Source organism: Oryctolagus cuniculus, chromosome 14 (assembly GCF_051225735.1).
Source record: "Oryctolagus cuniculus isolate XC-2025 breed Fujian yellow rabbit chromosome 14, ASM5122573v1, whole genome shotgun sequence".
Lineage (NCBI taxonomy): Eukaryota > Metazoa > Chordata > Mammalia > Lagomorpha > Leporidae > Oryctolagus > Oryctolagus cuniculus.
In genome coordinates, this window is record NC_142880.1 from 34,554,426 (window position 1) to 34,576,260 (window position 21,835).

The 21,835-nt window shown below is 40.5% G+C and overlaps 1 protein-coding gene across 8 annotated transcripts in view; it reads left to right on the forward strand.

Annotated features, from left to right (window-relative positions):
- Nucleotides 1-21,835, forward strand: part of BTNL9 (butyrophilin like 9) — a 102,762-nt gene that overhangs the window by 14,478 nt on the left and 66,449 nt on the right. For 4 of the 8 annotated variants that reach the window (XM_089312534.1, XM_051853899.3, XM_089312531.1 and 1 more), the window contains 5 exons: nucleotides 1,984-2,112; nucleotides 2,318-2,350; nucleotides 2,628-2,648; nucleotides 4,987-5,007; nucleotides 5,233-5,259. In XM_089312534.1, coding sequence (XP_089168660.1) covers nucleotides 1,984-2,112; nucleotides 2,318-2,350; nucleotides 2,628-2,648; nucleotides 4,987-5,007; nucleotides 5,233-5,259 — 231 coding nt within the window. The remainder of the gene's footprint in view (nucleotides 1-1,983; nucleotides 2,113-2,317; nucleotides 2,351-2,627; nucleotides 2,649-4,986; nucleotides 5,008-5,232; nucleotides 5,260-21,835) is intronic. The other 4 variants (XM_089312536.1, XM_089312530.1, XM_089312532.1 and 1 more) reach the window with 1 other exon arrangement.

Here is a 21,835-nt window from a genome sequence, read left to right on the forward strand (position 1 = left end):
GTTGTTGGTAGATTTCTGAATGTGAGCCATTCTAACTGGGGTGAGGTGAAACCTCATTGTGGTTTTGATTTGCATTTCCCTGATTGCTAGTGATCCTGAACATTTTTTCATGTGTCTGTTGGCCATTTGGATTTCCTCTTTTGAAAATGTCTATTTTACTTTTTCTTTACTTGAAGTTTTCAGCTCTTTAGATTCTCACAGCAGCTCTATTCCCTGTGAAATGTCCTGGTTCCCTCTCTGAGGTTCTCCAGAGGTGACAAGGCTGCCTACATTCTGCTAAGACAGAGTGGAGTTTAGTAGTGTCTATGGTAGAGCAACTTGGATCTGGGTTTTGGGTTAGGAGTCAATATGGCTTCCTTTATTGGAGTAAAACAGTGACTCAGGCCCCATTTAGCTTTCTAGACTAGATTTAAAGTCAGTGAAGACTATGAGAGTCTTGTTTAGTTGGGGCTGCCAATCTACAGTGATGGGAGGGTGTCGGGTATGTGGAACTTTCAGCTTATCTCTTCCTTGCATGACAGAATCCCTTGGATAGCATAAGAGTTGAATAAGCCAGGATAGGAGCAGAGGTGTACTTTGGTCCTCTCTATGCTGGTTCACCATATCTCTTGCTGTTTAGGGTTCATGTCTGTTCTTCACTGGTTTCTTCTCATTCAATCTCTTGGACATGTGGAACTTATTTGGCTATTCTGTTGCATCTCTGTGCTGCAGGCAAATGCAGAGCCTCTCTCCTTAGCCATCTTGTATCTCTCTTACTCTTTGTTTCTGTGTACATTTTTCTTTCACCCTCTGGCCACTATTCTAGGTGCCTTGGCAACCTCCTACCTCAGGGTACATCTTCCCTAGTGAACCTGGGTGGCAGAAGGGGAGTTGTATACATGTACTAGTATACATGTACTAGCCATCCCACCAAAGGTATGATGAGAACAGAGCTAAATAATCTGTTTGTCACCGAAGCAGACTTGTGGGATTCAACTGCATTGGAGGAGAGCAATAATCCCCCAGCCTTCAGACAAGGAAGGCACCTTGGATTCCCAGGTCCTTCAGAGGTAGATTAAGCCACAGTTTTAGATGCCCACATTCCATGTTGGAGTGCCTGGAATCCAGTCCTGCCTCTGCTTTTAATCCAGTTTCCTACATTTGAGAGACAGCAGATGATGGCTCAAGTACTTGGGCTTCTGCTACCTGTGTGGGGCTCCTGCTACCTGTGTGGGAGACCAGAATGGAGTTCCATGTTTCAGGTTTAGTTAATTAATTTAAAAGAGGGAGGGAGTGAGGAAGGGAGAGAGAGAGAGAGAGAGAGAAAGGAGAAAGTTGGGGGGAGTTAAGTCACTACGTCAGGAGCTCTAAGCTGGGAGGAGTGGGTGTCACTACTCTGCTGCCATTGATTTCTCACCAGTGTTGCAGTGGATTTTTTTCTGAGAGGAGCAGCATGGTGGAGGCAAGAGGCGCGGAGTCACCACACAGACCCCGGGAGTCGGATGAAAGCAGGCTTGAGGCGAGCAGCCCGCAGACTCATTTATTACAGTTGGAACAACATCTTATATAGCCAAGATCAGTCAATCTGGTCAAGGGGTGGTCTATGCCCCAACCAATCACAACCTGTTGCCAGGCAGGCTCTGTTGCCAGGTGGGCTTCAAAGCCATTCCTGAGTAACTGATACTCGCTTGCCAGTGGCCACCTTGGCATGGCCTTATTCCACCACACTACTCCTCTCCTTTTCCACCTGCAGCTGACAAAACTTCATCCCTCTTCTGAATTACTTCCATGCTACAACCTTTCCACCTGACCCCACCTGGTGAGAGCTCTCCCCAGCAGCTATCACTTCCAGTCAGCTCACATATGGCTATGTAGGGTCCAGAAAGTTTAGCAGGCTAATCTAAAGTCTCTTGAAAGATATTCTGGTGCATGGGTCTAGGATAGTCCTTTCTCAATGTTCAGAAGTACCTGAATAAAGACCGCTTCCCATATGGTGTTTTCCAGATGAAATTCTACCCAGCACTTCCCCCTGGAAGGGAGCTTTCCTGGGAGTTCTGGTGGCACTGCCTCTGCTTCTGGCTGTGCTCCTGACACTGGCACTATACTTCTTTCAGAAGCAACGGAAATCCCAAGGTAAGAGGCAAACCAGGAGCACTCCCTTCACATTGACTTTGCGCCTGAGGAAAGAAGTGGAAAAGGCAGAAAGCAGCACTCTGACAGGGAATTTCACCCCAGGGTGGGTTACCAAAGCACCATCCTTAGGGAGCCATGACTGGGTAGGACTTGTGGGGGTGGGGTGGTACATACTCAATCTTCTCCTCTCCCTTTTTCCTTTCAGAAAAGTTCAAGAAGCAGGGAAAGAATGAACAAGGTAAATAGAAGAGGACCACTGGCAACTACATCTCTGACAAACAGAAAAAATGGCTCTGGGTCAAAAGTCAAGGACCACAGGCCTGAGAGATTGCAGGAGCAGGCTGCAAAGGGTTGGCCAAGAATTCCATGTATTCTCTTCTCCTGTCTCACACACAGCCCAGCCTACACTCCCAAATGTGCAGGGCTGGTGTTTGTGCATTTCAGGCACATGAGGCCTGGGTATTCATCAGTCTGCCCTGTCTGACTTATGCCTCTTTTCTCCTTTTCCTTCCCAGGGAAACTAATGGCAGAGCTGGGTAAGTTCTGGAGGCTGTGACTACCATACAGGCCATGGGCCAGCAGAGTAAACCGAGCAGCAAAGAAGGGGTTGGTTCAGTGGTGTTAGGCTTTGTTTGGGAAGAGACAGGTGATAACTGTCTAATTCAAAATCCATCTTTCTGCCCCTTCTTCCTCTCCACTTCCACATAAGCTGAGAAGACTGCCTACTGTGTGTGGTTCACAGCAGGTCTACCCTTTTACCCTCTGGACAGACCATACCAGCCCCTTGCCTACAAACTACACAATTCAGTTGAAAACCTACCATCAAAGGATGAATTCCTCTAATTCATTTCCTAGAATATCTTTCTCATTTTAATGCAAATGCCTCTGAAAGGGGGGAGGCTCCTTTATCTCACATTGATGTCAGAGTGCAGTGTTATCCTCCCTCAGGATCCCTGGGAAACTGTTTGCAGGACACATGTAGATACCAAATTCTGCTGAAGCTCACATCAGATATGAAGCAGCACAGTCTTTGCATTGAGCCTACAAACATCATCTGTATATTTAAATCATCTTGATATTTCAATACCTCATACAATGTAAATGCTATGTAAATAGTTATATTGTGTTGTTTGGGGAATAATGACAAGAAGAAAGTTTGTGCATGTTCAGTACAGATGCAATTTTTTGTAATATTTTCAGTCTAGTGTTAATTGACTCCATTGATATAGAACTCATAGAAATCTGATGATGCTTTATTTAGCAATTAATTTTTCTCCCTAGGAGAACTCAGCAATTTGAAACCATGGTTGTGGCAGGGTATATGTACAGTAGAAGGGAGAGAAACCTAAAGGAAGGGGAGATGGAGAAGACCACCATAGTGGGGTGAGGGTAAGGACTCCAGGAAAAGCTGTGAGGTTGGAGAAGTTTTTCTTGCAGTTTATTTTATACTGCAGGGTAGCAGAGAAGAACCCTAATAACACCATAGTCCAAGTTGGTGTACAGTGTTATCTTTCACAGAAGCTTTAATTTTCCCTTTAAATATTTATTTATTTATTTGAAAGACAGAGTTACACACACGCACACACATACACACTCACATGCAGAGAGAGAGAGAAAGAGAGAATCTTCCATCTGATGACTCACTCCCCAAATGGCCACAGCGGCCAGAGCTGGGCCAATCCGAAGCCAGGAGCCAGAAGCTTCCTCTGGGTGTCCTATGTGGTTGCAGGGGCCCAAGCACTTGGACCCTCTTCAACTGTTTCCCCAGGAAGGGAAATTAACAAGGAACTGGATAGGAAGTGCGGTAGCCAGGAATCGAACCAGAGCCCATATAGGATACCTGCACTGCAGGTAGTGGATTTACCTGATACGTCACAGTGCCAACCCCTTTTAACTTTATATGTTAACTATATAATATATATTAACTATATAATATAAATAAATGTATACATTTACATATACTATATGCTATACTATATATAATTTATATATATTATAATTTTATATTTATTATAATATATAATATATAAATATATATGTTTATATATAAATATATAGTAACTATATATTTTGTATATAGTTATATATTATATATTGTATCTTATAGATTATAATATATTATATATTAATATATAGTTACTATATATATGTATATTATATACACGTTTATTTATTTGAAAGGCAGAGCAACAGAGAGATATTTCTCAGCCACTAGTTCATTCCCCAAATGGCTTAAAAACCAGGGCTAGTCCTGGCTGATGCCAGGAGCCAGGAACTCCATCCTGATCTCCCACATGCATGACAGGGGTCCACTGCTTTTCCAGTGCATTAACAGGTAGCTTGTTTGGAAGCAGTGCAGCCAGGACTTGAACTGGCAAGGAATATTACTTTCAAAAGGTGATGAAAGTGGAGACATCAAAGGAATGCATTGCAAATGGCAAAATGTTGTGGTCTTTGACATCTGGCTAGAGGAAATAATTGAGGGTGATGTCCTTCTAGTCCTTTAAGTAATGTATTCACTAAATTATCCTGAGGCTCTCATAGGCTATATTCAGCACAGGAACTTATTCTGGAGCTCCTCCTTAGGAAAATCTTTAGTTCAAAGTGAATGAGCAACAGGTCTCTTCAAATCAGATGTGAGATCAAGACCTATTTTCCCTTCCCATCATAGTACAGATTTCTGCCTTTGAGTGATAAGGAGGATGAGAACCTTGCTGATGAGTCTCCTTTTTCAGGGCAGTGCAGAGGCAAAGATGAGGTTAGAGTTAGTTGTGGTTTAAGACTGAAGAATCTCTTCTCAGTGACACAAGTGCCATGGGGAGGTGGTTCCATTCATGCAAAAGCTGATGTTTTCTCCATGTGTTCTGTTTGCAGAGAAGCTTCAAAAGGAACTTGGTAAGTGACTCCTGTAAGAACTACTTCTTGTTTACCTTTTTGCATCTGCTTATCCATGTATCCTCTTCTCCTAACCAAATATGAAGCCAAGGCTTGATGCCTACTGTCTATGTGGTGTGCAGGGGAGAGGAAAAAGAGGCACTGGCATGTGCAAAATTCAATACATGAGAAGGAAAGCTGTGGTGTCCTTGTGTTTTAATTTCCTGTTTTCCCTTTCTGCCTCAGATTGGAGAAGGACCGAAGGCCAAGCTGGTGAGTGAAACATGTTTCCCCAAAATACAATGGGATTACATTCTGATACCCATCATAAATTGAAAACATTGTAGAACAAAAATGCATTTAATAATTAACACACAATTATTCTTATGTGTTTAAATTTTAACTGAAAAGTGATCCCTGTTAAATATAACACTGGGAATAAGAGAGGGAGGAGATGTACAATTTGGGACATGCTCAATCAGACTTGCCCCAAATGGTGGCGTAAGAACAGTGCCAGGGGATCCCAATACAATCCCATCAAGGTGGCATGTACCAATGCCATCTCACTAGTCCAAGTGATCAATTTCAGTTCACAATTGATCACACTGATCGGTCTAAGAGTCAAAGGGATCACACAAACAAGACTAGTGTCTGATAATATTAACTGATAGAATCAAAAAGGGAGAGAACGATCCATCATGGGAAGCGAGATACACAGCAGACTCATAGAATGGCAGATGTCCTAAATAGCACTCTGGCCTCAGAATCAGCCCTTAAAACATTGGGATCTGGCTGAAGAGCCCATGAGAGTATTTTAGGCATGGAAAGCCAAGACACCCTGGAAAAAAAGAAGACCTAAATGAAAGATCTCTGTGAGTGAGATCCCAGTGGAAAGAACAGGGCCATCAAAGAAGGAGGTACCTTTCTCTGAAGGGAGGAGAGAACTCCCACTTTGACTATGACCCTGTCGGAATAAGATCAAAGCTGGCGAACTCAAAAGGCTTCCATAGCCTTGGCAACTCATAACTAGAGCCTAGGGAGATTACTGATGCCATAAACAAGAGTGTCAAATTGTTAAATCAACAACAGGAGTCACTGTGTACTTACTTCTCATGTGGGATCTGTCCTTAGTGTGTTGTCCAATGTGAAGTAATGCTATAACTAGTATTGAAACAGTATTTTACACTTTGTGTTTTTATGTGGGTGCAAACTGATGAAATCTTTTCTTAATATATACTGAATTGATCTTCCATATGTAAAGATAATTGAAAATGAATCTTGATGGGAGTGGAATGGGAGAGGGAGTGGGAGATGGGAGGGGTGTGAGTGGGAGGGAAATTATGGGGAGAAGCCATTGTAATCCATTAACTGTACTTTGGAAATTTTATATTTACTAAATAAAAAATTTTAAAAAGCCATATAAATTAATAAGCTTTTAGAATGAATTCCTAAGAAAAAAGAGTAAACTATAAAGAGAATAAATGAAATAGTTGACATTATTAGTGACCTTATAAAAATAACATGTCATACAAGTGTGCAAAAAATGCATTTAATACACTTAACCCAAATATCAGAACTTAACAACTCAATGTACTGTATAATGGTAGTTATTTCCATTCATGGTCATCTGGCTGACTGGGAGCTGCTGTCAGCTGTTGCCCCACCATCTGGAGAGAGGATTGTTCTATCACTAGCTGGCCCAGTAAATATGAAAAAATCAAAATCTGCAGTATAGTTTCTTTTTCTTAACTTTTATTTAATGAATATAAATTTCCAAAGTACAGCTTATGGATTACAATGGCTTCCCCCCCCCATATGGTCTCTCCCACCCGCATAACTCCCCTTTCCCACTCCCTCTCCCCTTCCATTCACATCAAGATTCATTTTCGATTCTCTTTATATACAGAAGATCAGTTTAGCATACATTAAGTAAAGATTTCAACAGTTTGCTCCCACACAAACAAAGTGAAAAATAATAGATGATTTTTTAAATGATGATGAAATCAGATCAGACCTATTGTCATGTTTAATCCCAGTGAGAGTCAAGTTGGGAATTGATAATTTCTTCTTTTTTTTACAGAAGATCAGTTTAGTGTACATTAAGTAAAGATTTCAATCGTTTGCGCCCACATAGAAACACAAAGCAAAATATACTGTTTGAGTACTCATTATAGCATTAAGTCTCAATGTACAGCACATTAAGGACAGAGATCCTACATGAGGAGTAAGTGCACAGTGACTCCTGTTGTTGACTTTACAAATTGACACTCCTGTTTATGGCATCAGTAATCTCCCTATGCACCAGTCATGAGTTTCCAAGGCTATGGAAGCCTTTTGAGTTCACCGACTCTTACTTTGTTTAGACAAGGTCATATTCAAAGTGGAGGTTCTCTCCTCCCTTCAGAGAAAGGTAACTCCTTCTTTGATGACCCTTTCTTCCACTGGGATCTCACTAACAAAGATCTTTCATTTAGGGTTTTTTTTTTTGTTTTTTTTTGTTTTGTTTTGTTTTTTGTTTTTGCCAGAGTGTCTTGGCTTTCCATGCCTGAAATATTCTCATGGGCTTTTCAGCCAGATCGGAATACCTCTAGGGCTGATTCTGAGGCCAGAGTGCTGTTTAGGACATCTGCCATTCTATGAGTCTGCTGAGTATCTCGCTCCCATGTTGGATCACTCTCCCCTTTATTTATTCTATCAGTTAGTATTACCAGGTACTAGACTTGTTTATGTGCTTCCTTTGACTCTTAGTCCTTTCATTATGATCAATTGTGAACTGAAATTGATCACTTGGACTGGTGAGATGGCATTGGTACATGCCACCTTGATGGGATTGAATTGGAGTCCCCTGGTATGTTTCTAACTCTACCATTTGGGGCAAGTCAGCCTGAGCATGTCCCAAATTGTACATCTCTTCCCTCTCTTATTCCTACTCTTATGTTTAACAGGGATCACATTTCAGTTAATTTCAACACTTAAGAATAACTGTGTATTAATTACAGAATTAAACCAGTCATATTAAGTAGAACAGACAAAAAAACTACTAAGAGGAATAATGTATTAAGTTGTTCATTAACAGTCAGGGCTATGCTGATCAAGTCACCATTTCCCATAGTGTACATTTCACTTCAACAGGTTTCCTTTTTGGTGTTCAGTCAGTTGTCACCGATCAGGGAGAACATATGGTATTTGTCCCTTTGGGACTGGCTTATTTCACTCAGCATGATGTGTTCCAGATTCCTCCATTTTGTTGCAAATGACTGGATTTCATTGTTTCTAACTGCGGTATAGTATTCTATAGAGTACATATCCCATAATTTCTTTATCCAGTCTACCGTTGATGGGCACATAGGTTGGTTCCAGGTCTTGGCTATTGTGAATTGAGCTGCAATAAACATTAGGGTGCAGACCGCTTTTTTGTTTGCCAATTTAAATTCCTTTGGGTAAATTCCAAGGAGTGGGATGGCTGGGTTGAATGGTAGGGTTATCTTCAGGTTTCTGAGGAATCTCCAGACTGACTTCCATAGTGGCTAGATCAGTTTGCATTCCCACCAACAGTGGGTTAGTGTCCCTTTTTCCCCACATCCTCTCCAGCATCTGTTGTTGGTAGATTTCTGTATGTGAGCCATTCTAACCGGGGTGAGGTGAAACCTCATTGTGCTTTTGATTTGCATTTCCCTGATTGCTAATGACCTTGAACATTTTTTCATGTGCCTGTTGGCCATTTGGATTTCCTCTTTTGAAAAATGTCTATTGAGGTCCTTGGCCCATCTCTTAAGTGGGTTGTTGGTTTTGTTTTTGTGGAGATTCTTGATTTCTCTGTAGATTCTGGTTATTAACCCTTTATCTGTTGCATAGTTTGCAAATATTTTTTCCCATTCTGTCGGTTGTCTCTTCACTCCCCTGACTGTTTCTTTTGCAGTACAGAAACTTCTCAATTTGATGCAATCCCAATAGTTGATTTTGACTTTGACTGCCTGTGCCTCCCGGGTCTTTTCCAGAAATTCTTTGCCTGTGCCAATATCTTGAAGGGTTTCTCCAATGTTCTCTAGTAACTTGATGGTGTCAGGTCGTAGATTTAGGTCTTTAATCAATGTTGAGTGGATTTTTGTGTAAGGTGTAAGGTAGGGGTCTTGCTTCATGATTCTGCATGTGGAAATCCAATTCTCCCAGCACCATTTATTGAATAGATTGTCCTTGCTCCAGGAATTAGTTTTAGATCCTTTCTCAAATATAAGTTGGCTGTAGATGTTTGGGTTGATTTCTGGTGTTTCAATTCTGTTCCATTGGTCTATCCATCTGTTTCTGTACCAGTACCAAGCCCCGACCGGGACTAGAACCCGGTGTGCCGGCGCCGCTAGGCGGAGGATTAGCCTATTGAGCCGCGGCGCCGGCCTAGGTTTTGTAATTTTCATCGTAGAGATCTTGAACGTCCTTGGTTAAGTTTATTCCAAGGTATTTGATTGTTTTTGTAGCTATTGTGAATGGGAGTGATCTTAGAAGTTCTTCCTCAGCCATGGCATTGTCTGTGTATACAAAGGCTGTTGATTTTTGTGCATTGATTTTATACCCTGCTACTTTGCCAAACTCTTCTATGAGTTCCAATAGTCTCTTAGTAGAGTTCTTTGGGTCCCCTAAATAAAGAATCATGTCATCTGCAAAGAGGGATAGTTTGAGTTCTTCCTTTCCAATTTGTATCCCTTTAATTTCTTTGTCTTGCCTAATAGCTCTGGCTAGAACCTCCAGAACTATATTGAATAGCAGTGGTGAGAGTGGACATCCCTGTCTGGTACCAGATCTCAGTGGAAATGCTTCCAACTATTCCCCATTCAATAGGATGCTGGCTGTGGGTTTTTCATAGATTGCTTTGATTGTATTGAGGAATGTTCCTTCCAAACCCAGTTTGCTTAGAGTTTTCATCATGAACGGATGTTTTATCAAATGCTTTCTCGGCATCTATTGAGATAATCATATGGTTTTTCTTCTGCAGTCTGTTAATGTGGTGTATCACATTGATTGTCTTGCGCACATTAAACCATCCCTGCATACCAGGGATAAATCCCACTTGGTCTGGGTGGATGATCTTTCTGATGTGTTGTTGCATTCTATTGGCCAGAATTTTATTGAGGATTTTTACATCTATGTTCATCAGGGATATTGGTCTGTAATTCTCTTTCAGTGCTGCATCTTTTTCTGGCTTAGGAATTAAGGTGATGCTGGCTTCATAGAAAGAATTTGGGAGGATTCCATATTTTTCGATTGTTCTGAATAGTTTGAGAAGAATTGGCATATTGGAGATATTTGGTTTCTTCACTGTGGTGCTTTTTCTTGTTATACTATGACTCTAGGTTAAGTGGACTGTTTTTGATGGAGCCTTAGAGGCTTGAGATGGGTGTGGCCTGAGAGCTCTGTTTGGTGTGCCAAAGGTGACACTCCCAGGTTAGGCGTGGTAGATCTCTCTCTTTCTTTCTTTTTTTGATTGAAAAGGGAAGTAATTCCGCACAGCTGAACGAAGTTGGAGGTAGTTAGCAGGCAAATGATATACCCACAGGAGCCAGAGATCAGAATCTCTTTCCTAAGGACCACACAGGGAATCTGTTCTGACCTCAGAGTGGGCTCAGATTCTCCTTCAGTCTCCCACTGGGTTGCCAAAGTTACAGAATTGTAGCGTCTCTGGAGAGTACTCACGTGAATTCCGTGAGTTCTCTCCCCCACCGTCTCTTTTTTCACAGTCTCAGTTCAGTAGCACCACAAATTTACTAGGTCCTAATCTCCTGTTAATTCGCCCCGCCCAGAGTCAGGTTTTTCTGCTAGGCTCAGGGCCGGTGCAGACCTGAGGTCGCTCTGCTTATGACATATGTCCAAGATGGCGCCTGCTCTTTGTTTTGCTCGCCCTTGAGAGGTGAGCGGAGAGAGAGAAACCCGTGTCCGTACCAGTCACCTTTTTTTTCTCTCTCTCTCTTCCAGTTAGCCTGGTGAACTTTTCCCCCCCGGGGGCCGTTCCCTCTAGTCTCCTCTCTTCGCTTGCCTGCTGGTGTCTCGGGCTATTGAGGTTCGGCTCACCTCGCGTTCCAGTGCTGGTGTCTTGAGTCTGCCGCTGGTGTCCTGAACTGTGGGCTCCCACGCTCTCCATGCAGGTCCACTGTGAATCACGCGTTCCGGAAGAGTTTCTTCTGCTGTTTCCTCCCCTACTCTTCCTTGAACCTGCAATATCTCCACTTTTATTAAACTATCTCTCCCCGGACTATCAGTGTGCTCCCTTCCAATTCCTGCAGTTTAGTTTCTACTAAAGGCATATTGCACCACATTAAAATCAAAAAACCGTAAGTCAAACCGTACATCTATATATCTCAGCATCTCAGTCACTTGCTCTGATTAACCAATCACTCTTCATTTGTATTTTATTCCACAGCTTCACATGGCATACGTTAATCTATGTCATTGGTTATATTCAAGTTTTGCTTTTGTATTTATTTTTATAGCATCTAGATGCCTGAGTATACTGGAAACCATTGGTTCCAATCCTTGTTACACATCACAAACACCTCGATTCCTGGTGCCATCCTCAAAGACTGACTCGAGTCTGGAGTGGACGTGTTACCATATACATAAACATTTCTGCCCATACCTTTGTCAATGTCTTCCACAAACAATGTTACCTTTGTCTTTCTTTACAAAATCAGAACTTCTATTTTGTCATATGCATTTCAGTCATGTACATGACACTCAGCCTTGCTTTTTATATGCCTCAATATTTTAATATTTACCCCATGTGTGCATGTACTGAATTTTCCTTCTTGCTGCAGAGAGCTACATTTTAGCCAGCCACCACCTGGAAGTAGGCCATCGCAGACAAAGATGAAAGAGTAGCCTCACAAACATGGCACTTTATTGCTCCACGTGGAGATTTCTCTGTAATGTATATCAGAAATGAATTGCTGTCCATGAGGGCTGTGCCTAGTGAGAGAGAAGGATCACCTGAAGACAGAGCCATCATCCTGTCATCAACAGGGCATGGCAATTCTGTGCACCTGCACCCATGTCAGCCAGCTTTCTTAGTTTGTCTGTCAAGGGGCATAAGCGAGTGCTTATTGTTTTTTAGTTTCACTCCCTCAGATATTAAGAAATTTGAGTATCTGTATATTCTAGTTGGCTTTTGAGGTTTCCTCTACTGAAAATTGCCTCTTACTATCCATTGTCCATTTTTTGTGGGGTTGCTTTTGTTTTCTTATTCATTCACAGGGGTTGTGTGTGTCTGTGCGTATGCTATATTAAACATTACAAATTGCTTCTCTGTCACCTATTATCTTTGTCTTTGGTTCCTCTTATTAAATAGCAATAATTTTGATAAAAATCTAAGTTGTCCAATTCTTATATTATGGATTATGTTTTTGAGATTTTATTTAATATCCTTATCACCTATGTGTGATAAAGATACTGTGTTATATTTTATGCTATTAACTTTACTTTCTGTTTTACTTTTATTTTTTTAACTTTTATTTGATGAATATGAATTTCCAAAGTACAGCTTATGGATTACAATGGCTTCCCCCCCATAACGTCCCTCCCACCCACAACCCTCCCCTTATCCACTCCCTCTCCCCTTCCATTCACATCAAGATTCATTTTCGATTCTCTTTATATACAGAAGATCAGTCTAGCATACATTAAGTAAAGATTTCAACAGTTTGCTCCCACACAGACACATAAAGTGAAAAATACTGTTTGAGTACTAGTTATAGCATTAAATCTCAATGTACAGCACACTAAGGACAGAGATCCTACATGAGGAGTAAGTGCACAGTGACTCCTGTTGTTGACTTAACAAGTTGACACTCTTGTTTACGGCATCAGTAATCACCCTAGGCTCTTGTCATGAGCTGCCAAGGCTATGGAAGCCCCCTGAGTTCACCAACTCTGATCATATTTAGACAATGTCATAGTCAAAGTGGAAGTTCTCTCCTCCCTTCAGAGAAAGGTACCTCCTTCTTTGATGACCCATTCTTTCCACTGGGATCTCACTTGCAGAGATCTTTCATTTAGGTTTTTTTTTTCCCCATAGTGTCTTGGCTTTCCATGCCTGAAATACTCTCATGGGCTTTTCAGCTGGATCCGCATTCCTTAAGGGTTGATTCTGAGGCCAGAGTGCTGTTTAGGACATCTGCCATTCTGTGGGTCTGCTGTGTATCTCACTTCCCATGTTGGATCATTCTCTCCCTTTTTTATTCTATCAGCTAGTATTTGCAGACACTATTCTTGTTTATGTGATCCCTTTGGATCTTAGTCCTATCATTATGATCAATTGTGAACAGAAATTGATCACTGGGACTAGTGAGATGGCATTGGTACATGCCACCTTGATGGGATTGAATTGGAGTCCCCTGTTTTACTTTTAATTAAAAGTAATTGTACATATTTATTGGCTATAGCACAGTTCCAAGGCACATATATAATGTGTACTGAAGAAATCACTGAAATCCACATAATACTACTCATTGAGGACAAAGGTTCTGCATGGGGAGTTAGTGCCCAGTGACTCCTGTTGTTAATTTAATAATTAACACTCTTATGTATGATGTCAGTGACCACCTGAGCTCTTAACATGACCTTCTAAGGCTATGTAAGCCTTTTGAATCCACAAACTCTGCCAGTATTTGCACAAGACCATATGCAATGTGGAAGTTCTCTCCTCCTGTTAGAGAAAAGCACATTCTTCTTTGACAACCACTTCTTTCTGCTGGGGTCTCACAGGGATCTTTCATGTAGAACATTTTTTTTCCACAGTGTCTTGGCTTCCCATGCCTGAAATGCTCTCATGGCTTTTCAGACAAACCAGGAAGACTTATGGGCTAATTCTGAGGTCAGAGTGCTACTTAAAGCAATTGTCATTCTATGAGTCTTCTGTGTGGACTGTTTCCCATGTTGGAACATTCTCTCCTTTTTAATTCTATCTATTGTTATTACAAGGCACTTCATCCTATTTATATGATCACTTTAAAATGCAATCCTATCTATATGTTGTTCACTTTAACACTTAATTTGATCACTTTAACAATTAAGATGCCATATTACCCAACAAGTTTAACGGGATTTGGAGTCCCATGACAAGTTTTTAAACTTTACCCTTAGAAGTAAGTCTGCAGAAATGTGTGCAGAACTATACAGCTTTACTGATACAAACTTCCTCTTCCCTCTCTTATTACCACTCTTAGTTTTTACTGAATATATTATCGTATGACTTTATACGCATATGATTAAGTCTATGTTAAGAGTTCAGCGAATAGTATGAAGAAAAAAATGAGAGAAACAAAAAAATGAAACTGTTCCTCAATAGTCAAGACAAATGCAACTCAAGTCTTCCCTACTTGAATGTCAATTTCATTTCTACAGATTTTGTTTTTATTTTAGATGCTCTATTAATTCTCTTAGATCAGGGAGAACATATACTTTTCCCTTTGGGACTGCTTTACTTCATTAAGAATGTTTTACAAATTCATCCATTTTATTGAAAATGACTGGATTTCATTTTTTCCTACTGTGTAGTATTCCATAGTGCACATATCCCATAATTTCTTTATCCAGTCTTAGATTGATGGGCATTTAGGTGATTCTATGTCTCAGCTGTTGTGAATTAAGCTGCAATAAATATGGAGGTGCAGATAAATCTTTTGTTTACTGATTTCATTTCCCTTGGGTAAATACCCAGAATTGGGATGGTTGGGTCGTACAGTAGGTTTTTATTCAGAATTTTCAAGTATCTGTGTAGAGTCTTCCATAATGGGTTTACCAGTTTACATTCCCACCAACAGAGAATTAGGGTACCTATTTCCCCACATCCTCGCCAGCATTTATTTGTTGGTTTTTGTATGAAAGCCATTCTAACTGGGGTGAGGTGAAATCTTATTGTGATCTTGATTCACATTTCCATGACAGCTAGTGATCCTGAACATTTTTTCATGTGTCTGTTGGCTATTTCGAGTTCCTCTTTTGAAAAATGTCCATTTAAGTCCTTAACTCTTAATTGGGGTGTTTGTTTTGTTGCTCAGATTTTGTTGATTTCTTGGTACATTCTGCTTATTAATCTTTTATGAGATGCATAGTTTTCAAATAATTTCTCCCAATCCTTCAGTTGCCTCTACAGTTTCCTGAGTGTTTCTGTTTCCATACAGAAACTTCTCAATTTGACTTAATTCCATTTGTTAATTTTGGCTTTCATTGCTTGTGCCTCTGGGGTCTTTTCCAAGAAGTCTTTGCCTATGATAATGTCCTGCAGGGTTTCCCCAATGTTCTCTAATAATTTGATAGTGCCATGTTGAGATTTAGATCTTTAATCCATGTTGAGTGGATTTTTGTGTAAGGTGTAAGGTAGGGGTCTTGCTTCACACTTCTGCATGTGGAAATCCAGTTTTCCCAGCACCATTTGTTGAAGAGACTGTCTTTGCTCCACGGATAGGTATTAGCTCCTTGATCAAATATAAGTTGGTTGTAATTGTTTGGATTGATTTCTGGTGTTTTTATTCTGTTCCGTTGTCTATCCCATTATTTTTGTAGCAGCACCAGGTTGTTTTGATTATAACTGCCTTGTAGTATGTCTAGAAATCTTGTATTGTGATGCCTCCAGCTTCCTTTTTGTTGTACGAGATTGCTTTAGCTATTCGAGGTCTCCTGTGCCTCCATATGAATTGCAGTATCATTTTTTAAAATCTGAGTAGAATGTTTTTTGTATTTTGCTTGGTATCACATTGAATCTGTAAATTGCTTTTGGAAGAATGAACATTTTTGATGATAATGATTCTTAAAAACGAAGAACATGGAAGATTTTTCCATTATCTTTTCTTTTCCTGTTTCTTTTGCTAATGTTTGTAATTTTCATCGTAGACATCTTTGACATCCTTGCCTAAATTTATTCCAAGGTATTTGATTTTTGGCAGCTATTGTGAATGGGATTGATTTTAGAAGCTCAATCTTAGCCTTGGCATTGTCTGTGTATACAAAGGCTGTTGATTTTTGTGTGTTGACTCTATATCCTGATACTTTACCAAACTCTTATGAGTTCCAATAGTCCCTTAGTGGAGTCTTTTTGATTCCCTCTATGTAGAATTATGTCATCTGCAAATAGGGATAGTTTGACTTCCTCCTTCCCAATTTGCATAACTTCAATTAACTTTCTTTGCATAATGACTCTGGCTAAAACGTCTAGGACTGTATTGAATAACAGTGGTAAATGTGCATCCCTGTCTGGTACCAGATATCAGTGGGAATGCTTCCAACTTTTCTCCATCCAATATGTTGCTGGCTGTGGGCTTGTCATAAATTATCTTGACTGTGTTGAGGAATGTTCCTTCTATACTCAATTTGCTTAGAGTTTTCATCATGAAAGGGTATATTATTGTATCAAATGCTTTCTCAAGAATATTCATGGTATAATTTCAATTCTTTTGAAATTGCTGAGACTTGGTTTATGGCCTAGTTTATGGTCAATTCTAGAGAAAGATCCATGCACTTCTGAGAAGAATGTGTTTTCTTCAACTGTAGGATGAAAAGTTCTGTAGACATCTGTTAGGTCTATTCGGTGTTTCATGTCAATTAAATCTACTCTTTCCTTGTTGATTTTCTGTTTGGTTGATCTGTTCATTGCTGAAAGTGGAGTATTGAATACCCCAGTACTACTTTATTAGAGTTTATGTCTCCCTTTAAATCCATTAACATTTCTTTTAAATAGCCAGGTGCCCTGTAATTAGGTACCTATGCATTTATAATAGCTACATCTTCCTGTTGAATTGATTCTTAATCATTATATAGTGCCCTTCTTTGTCTCTTTTAACAGTTTTTGTGTTATAGTCTTTTGTCTGATATTAGGACAGCTACACCAGCTCTTTTTTGGTTTATGTCAGCATGGAATATCTTTCTACCCTTTTAGTCTGCATGCATCTTTGTTAGTGAGAAGTATTTCTTGTAGGCAACAAATAGATGGGTTTTGTTTTTTAATCCATTCAGCCAGTCTATATCTTTTAACTGGAGAATTGAGTTCATTTACACTCAAGATAACTATTTAAAGTAATGACTTTGTCCTGCCATTTTTCCAAAAATGTTCTTCATTTTCCTTTGGATTTACTTTGTACTTTTACTGGGATATTTTCTTCCTTTACCTTCCTTTGTAGTGATTACTATGTTTCCTGTGTGCAGCACATCCTTAAGCATGTTTTGTAGAGCTGGATGGGTGGTGACAAATCCGATTTCTGTTTTTTATGGAAGGTCTTTATTTCCCCTTCATTCATAAATGAGAGCTTTGCAGGGTACAATATTCTGGGTTCAGTTTTTTTCTTATAAGACTTAGCATATATCTTACCATTCTCTCCTAGCCTGTAGGGTTTCTGATGAAAAGTCTGCTATGAGTCTAGTCCTATCATTATGATCAATTGTGAACAGAAATTGATCACTGGGACTAGTGAGATGGCATTGGTACATGCCACCTTGGTGGGATTGAATTGGAATCCCCTGGTATGTTTCTAACTCTACCGTTTGAGGTAAGTCAGCTTGAGCATGTCCCGAATTGCACATCTCTTCCCTCTCTTATTCCCACTCTTATATTTAACAGCAATCACTTTATGAGTCTAATTGGAGATATTTTGAAAGTAATCTAGCAGTGAAGTAAGCCAGTCCCAAAGGGACAAATACCATATGTTCTCCCTGATCAGTGACAACTGACTGAACACCAAAAAGGAAACCTCCTGAAGTGAAATGGACACTATGGGAAATGGTGACTTGATCAGCATAGCCCTGACTGCTAATGGACAACTTAATATATTATCCCTCATAGTATTTTTTTTTGTCTGTTCTACTTAATATGACTGGTTTAATTCTGTAATTATCACACAGTTATTCTTAAGTGTTGAAAATTAACTGAAATGTGATCCCTGTTAAACATAAAAGTGGGAATAAGAGAGGGAAGAGATGTATAATTTGGGGCATGCTCGGGCTGACTTGCTCCAATTGGTAGAGTTGGAAACATACCAGGGGATTCCAATTCAATCCCATCAAGGTGGCATGTGCCAATGCCATCTCACTATTCCAAGTGATCAATTTCAGTTCACAATTGATCATAATGAAAGGACTAAGAGTCAAAGGGAGCACATAAACAAGTCTAGTATCTGCTAACACTAACCGATAGAATAAATAAAGGGCAGAGTGATCCAACATGGGAAGTGAGATACTCAGCAGACTCATAGAATGGCGGATGTCCTAAATCACACTCTGGCCTCAGAATCAGCCCTAAAGGCACTCGGATCTGGCTGAAAAGCCCATGAGAGTATTTCAGGCATGGGAAGCCAAGGCACTCTGGCAAAAAGATCTCTGTGAGTGAGATCCCAGTGGAAAGAACAGGTCTTCAAAGAGGGAGGTGCCTTTCTCTGAAGGGAGGAGAGAACCTCCACTTTGACTATGACCTTGTCTAAACAAGATAAGAGTCGGAGAACTCAAGGGGCTTCCATAGCCTTGGAAACTCATGACTGGTGCATAGGGAGATTATTGATGCCATAAACAGGAGTGTCAATTTGTAAAGTCAACAACAGGAGTCACTGTGCACTTACTCCTCATGTAGGATCTCTGTCCTTAATGTGCTGTACACTGAGGCTTAATGCTATAACGAGTACTCAAACAGTATATTTCACTTTGTGTTTCTATGGGGGTGCAAACGATTGAAATCTTTACTTAATGTACACTAAACTGATCTTCTGTAAAAAAAAAAAAAAGAAATTATCAACTCCCAACTTGACTCTCACTGGGATTAAACATGACAATAGGTCTGATCTGATTTCATCATGATTTAAAAAAAAATCATCTATTATTTTTCACTTTATGTTTCTGTGTGGGAGCAAACTGTTGAAATCCTTACTTAAGGTATACTAAGCTGATCTTCTGTATATTAAGAGAATCGAAAATGAATCTTGATGTGAATGGAAGGGGAGAGGGAGTGGGAAAGGGGAGGGTTGTGGGTGGGAGGGACGGTAGGGGGGGGAAGCCATTGTAACCCATGAGTCGTACTTTGGAAATTTATATTCATTAAATAAAAGATTAAAAAAAAAAAGAAAGTAATCTAGCACTTCTTTCATGTACATTTTAGAACCTATTCTTGGCCGGCGCCGCGGCTCACTAGGCTAATCCTCCGCCTTGCGGTGCCGGCACACCGGGTTCTAGTCCCGATCGGGGCTCCGGATTCTGTCCCGGTTGCCCCTCTTCCAGGCCAGCTCTCTGCTGTGGCCAGGGAGTGCAGTGGAGGATGGCCCAAGTGCTTGGGCCCTGCACCCACATGGGAGACCACGAGAAGCACCTGGCTCCTGGCTTCGGATCAGCATAGTGCGCCAGCCACAGCGGCCATTGAGGGATGAACCAACGGAAAAAGGAAGACCTTTCTCTCTGTCTCTCTCTCTCACTGTCCACTCTGCCTGTCAAAAAACAAAACAAAAAAAGAAAAAGAATCTATTCTTTATGTTTTACTGTGGTGCATTTGATTACAGTGTAAAGATGTTCTATGTTTTTCTGTACTTGATGTCCCTTTCTTTCTCCAAAATAAGGAAGTTTTTTGTTATTATTTTACTAAATACTCCTTCTAATACTTTCTCTTTTTCCATGTCTTCAGGTATTCCTAGAACACATATTTTGGGTCATCTGATAGTATTCTGTAGATTCCCAACGGTGTTTTTCAGTTTTCTAATTTCTTGTTGCTTTTGGTTTGACTGTATAATTTCTAATTTCTTGTGCTTTGTCTTCTTTTTTTTGACAGATAGAGATAGACAGTGAGAGAGAGACAGCGATAAAGGTCTTCCTTCCATTGGTTCACCCCATAAATGGCCAGCTGGCGCTACGCTGATCTCAAGCCAGAAGCCAGGTGCTTCTTCCTGGTCTCTCACTCAGGTGCAGGCACCCAAGCACTTGGGCCATCCTCCACTGCCCTCCTGGGCCACAGTAGAGAGCTGGACTGGATGTGGAGCAACCAGGACTAGAACCCAGCGCCCATATGGGATGCCGGCACTGCAGGCTAGGATTAGCCAAGTGAGCCATGGCACCAGCCCCTTGTGCTTTGTCTTCTAAATCCAATGTTCTTTCTTCTGTTCCACTGATTCTGTTGTTAAGGCTTCACATTGCATTTTTAATGGTTCTATTGAATTCATTTCATTTTGATTTCCCTTTATGATCTCAATTTCATGGGGGGAAATTGTCTTTTAGCCTTTGTGTATTTTTTTTAACTTTTATTTAATGAATATAAATTTCCAAAGTACAGCTTATGGATTACAATGGCTTCCCCCACCATAACATCCCTCCCACCCGCAACCCTCCCCTTTCCCACTCCCTCCCCCTTCCATTCACATCAAGATTCATTTTCAATTCTCTTTATATACAGAAGATCAGTTTAGCATACATTAAGTAAAGATTTCAACAGTTTGCTGCCACACAGAAACATAAAGTGAAAAATACTGTTTGAGTACTAGTTATAGCATTAAATCTCAATGTACAGCACACTAAGGCCAAAGATCCTACATGAGGAGTAAGTGCACAGTGACTCCTGTTGTTGACTTAACAAGTTGACACTCTTGTTTACGGCATCAGTAATCACCCTAGGCTCTTGTCATGAGCTGCCAAGGCTATGGAAGCCCACTGAGTAGTTCATGCATTTGCTTCTGATTACTTCTATGTAATCTTATGATCAATTTTTTGAATTCCATTTCTTGTATTTCTTCCATTTCATTATCTTCACAATCTAGTATTGAAGTGTTGTGTTCTTTGGGGTGGTCATTCTGTCCTTATTCTGTTTCTTGAATTGGTATATTTGTTGTTTGGCATTTGTGGAAGTACTGGTTTCTTCTTTGTGTTTTGTTTTTTGTTTATTTATTTATTTATTTATTTACTGTGGTGGCTCTTATGTTTTTACTTTTACTCTGTAGATAAGTGGAGTGTCTGCTTTCAGTGAATATCTTGAGGCTTGTAGTGGGTGTAGCCAGGGAGCTCTATTCAGTTATCCAGGGTGAAGGGCGTGTCAAAGGTGACACATCCAGGTTTGGCAAGGTAAATCTCCTTTTTTTTTAAATCAGAAGGGAAGTTTATTCTGCTCAGCTTAGCTCCTCTCCTCAAAGGAGACCAGTGCCTGATAGCTAGTCCCAGTGAATATATTTGTCTTCTCTGCCCCAAGAACCACAAAAAGGATCTGTGTAGTCCTCAGTGTAAGTTCAGATTCCCCAGAAATGTCCTTCACCAGGCAACCAGGAAGCCCTGAGCATGTGAAGTCTCCCACAGTGACTGCCCAAAATCCCAACCACATGGTGAGTCCTCCCACACAGCCTCAGTTTTTTTCACAATCTCAGCACAGAAGCCTCCCACATTCATGAGCTCCCAACCCCCCTGTTAGTTCTCCCTACTGGAGTCAGGAATCTCTACTCAACTGGTTGCTGGGCATGGACACAAGCTGGCACAGCTGTTACATATTTCCAAAATGGTGCTCACTCTATTGGCTTGTTACAGGATACCATTGAAAAGTGATTGGGGAGAGAAAAATTTGTCCCTCCTTTTTTTTTTTTAAATTTTCTCCTCTAGTTTGGCAGGTACACTACCCCCCATGGGGATCTTCCTACAGCTTTATCACCAGCAGCTTTGGCTGCTGCTGTCTGGTGTCACCTCACTTTCTAACGCTGGTGCATAGGCTCTCAGTTACTGGAGTCTTGTGTTGTGGACACCCATGCCCTCTCCGTAGATCCACTATGTCCATCTAATTTGCATAGAGTTTCCTCTGCCATTTTCTCCTTAACTGTTCCTGAGACTGCATTCTCTCCACTTTTTATAAAGTATCTTCTGGACTAAA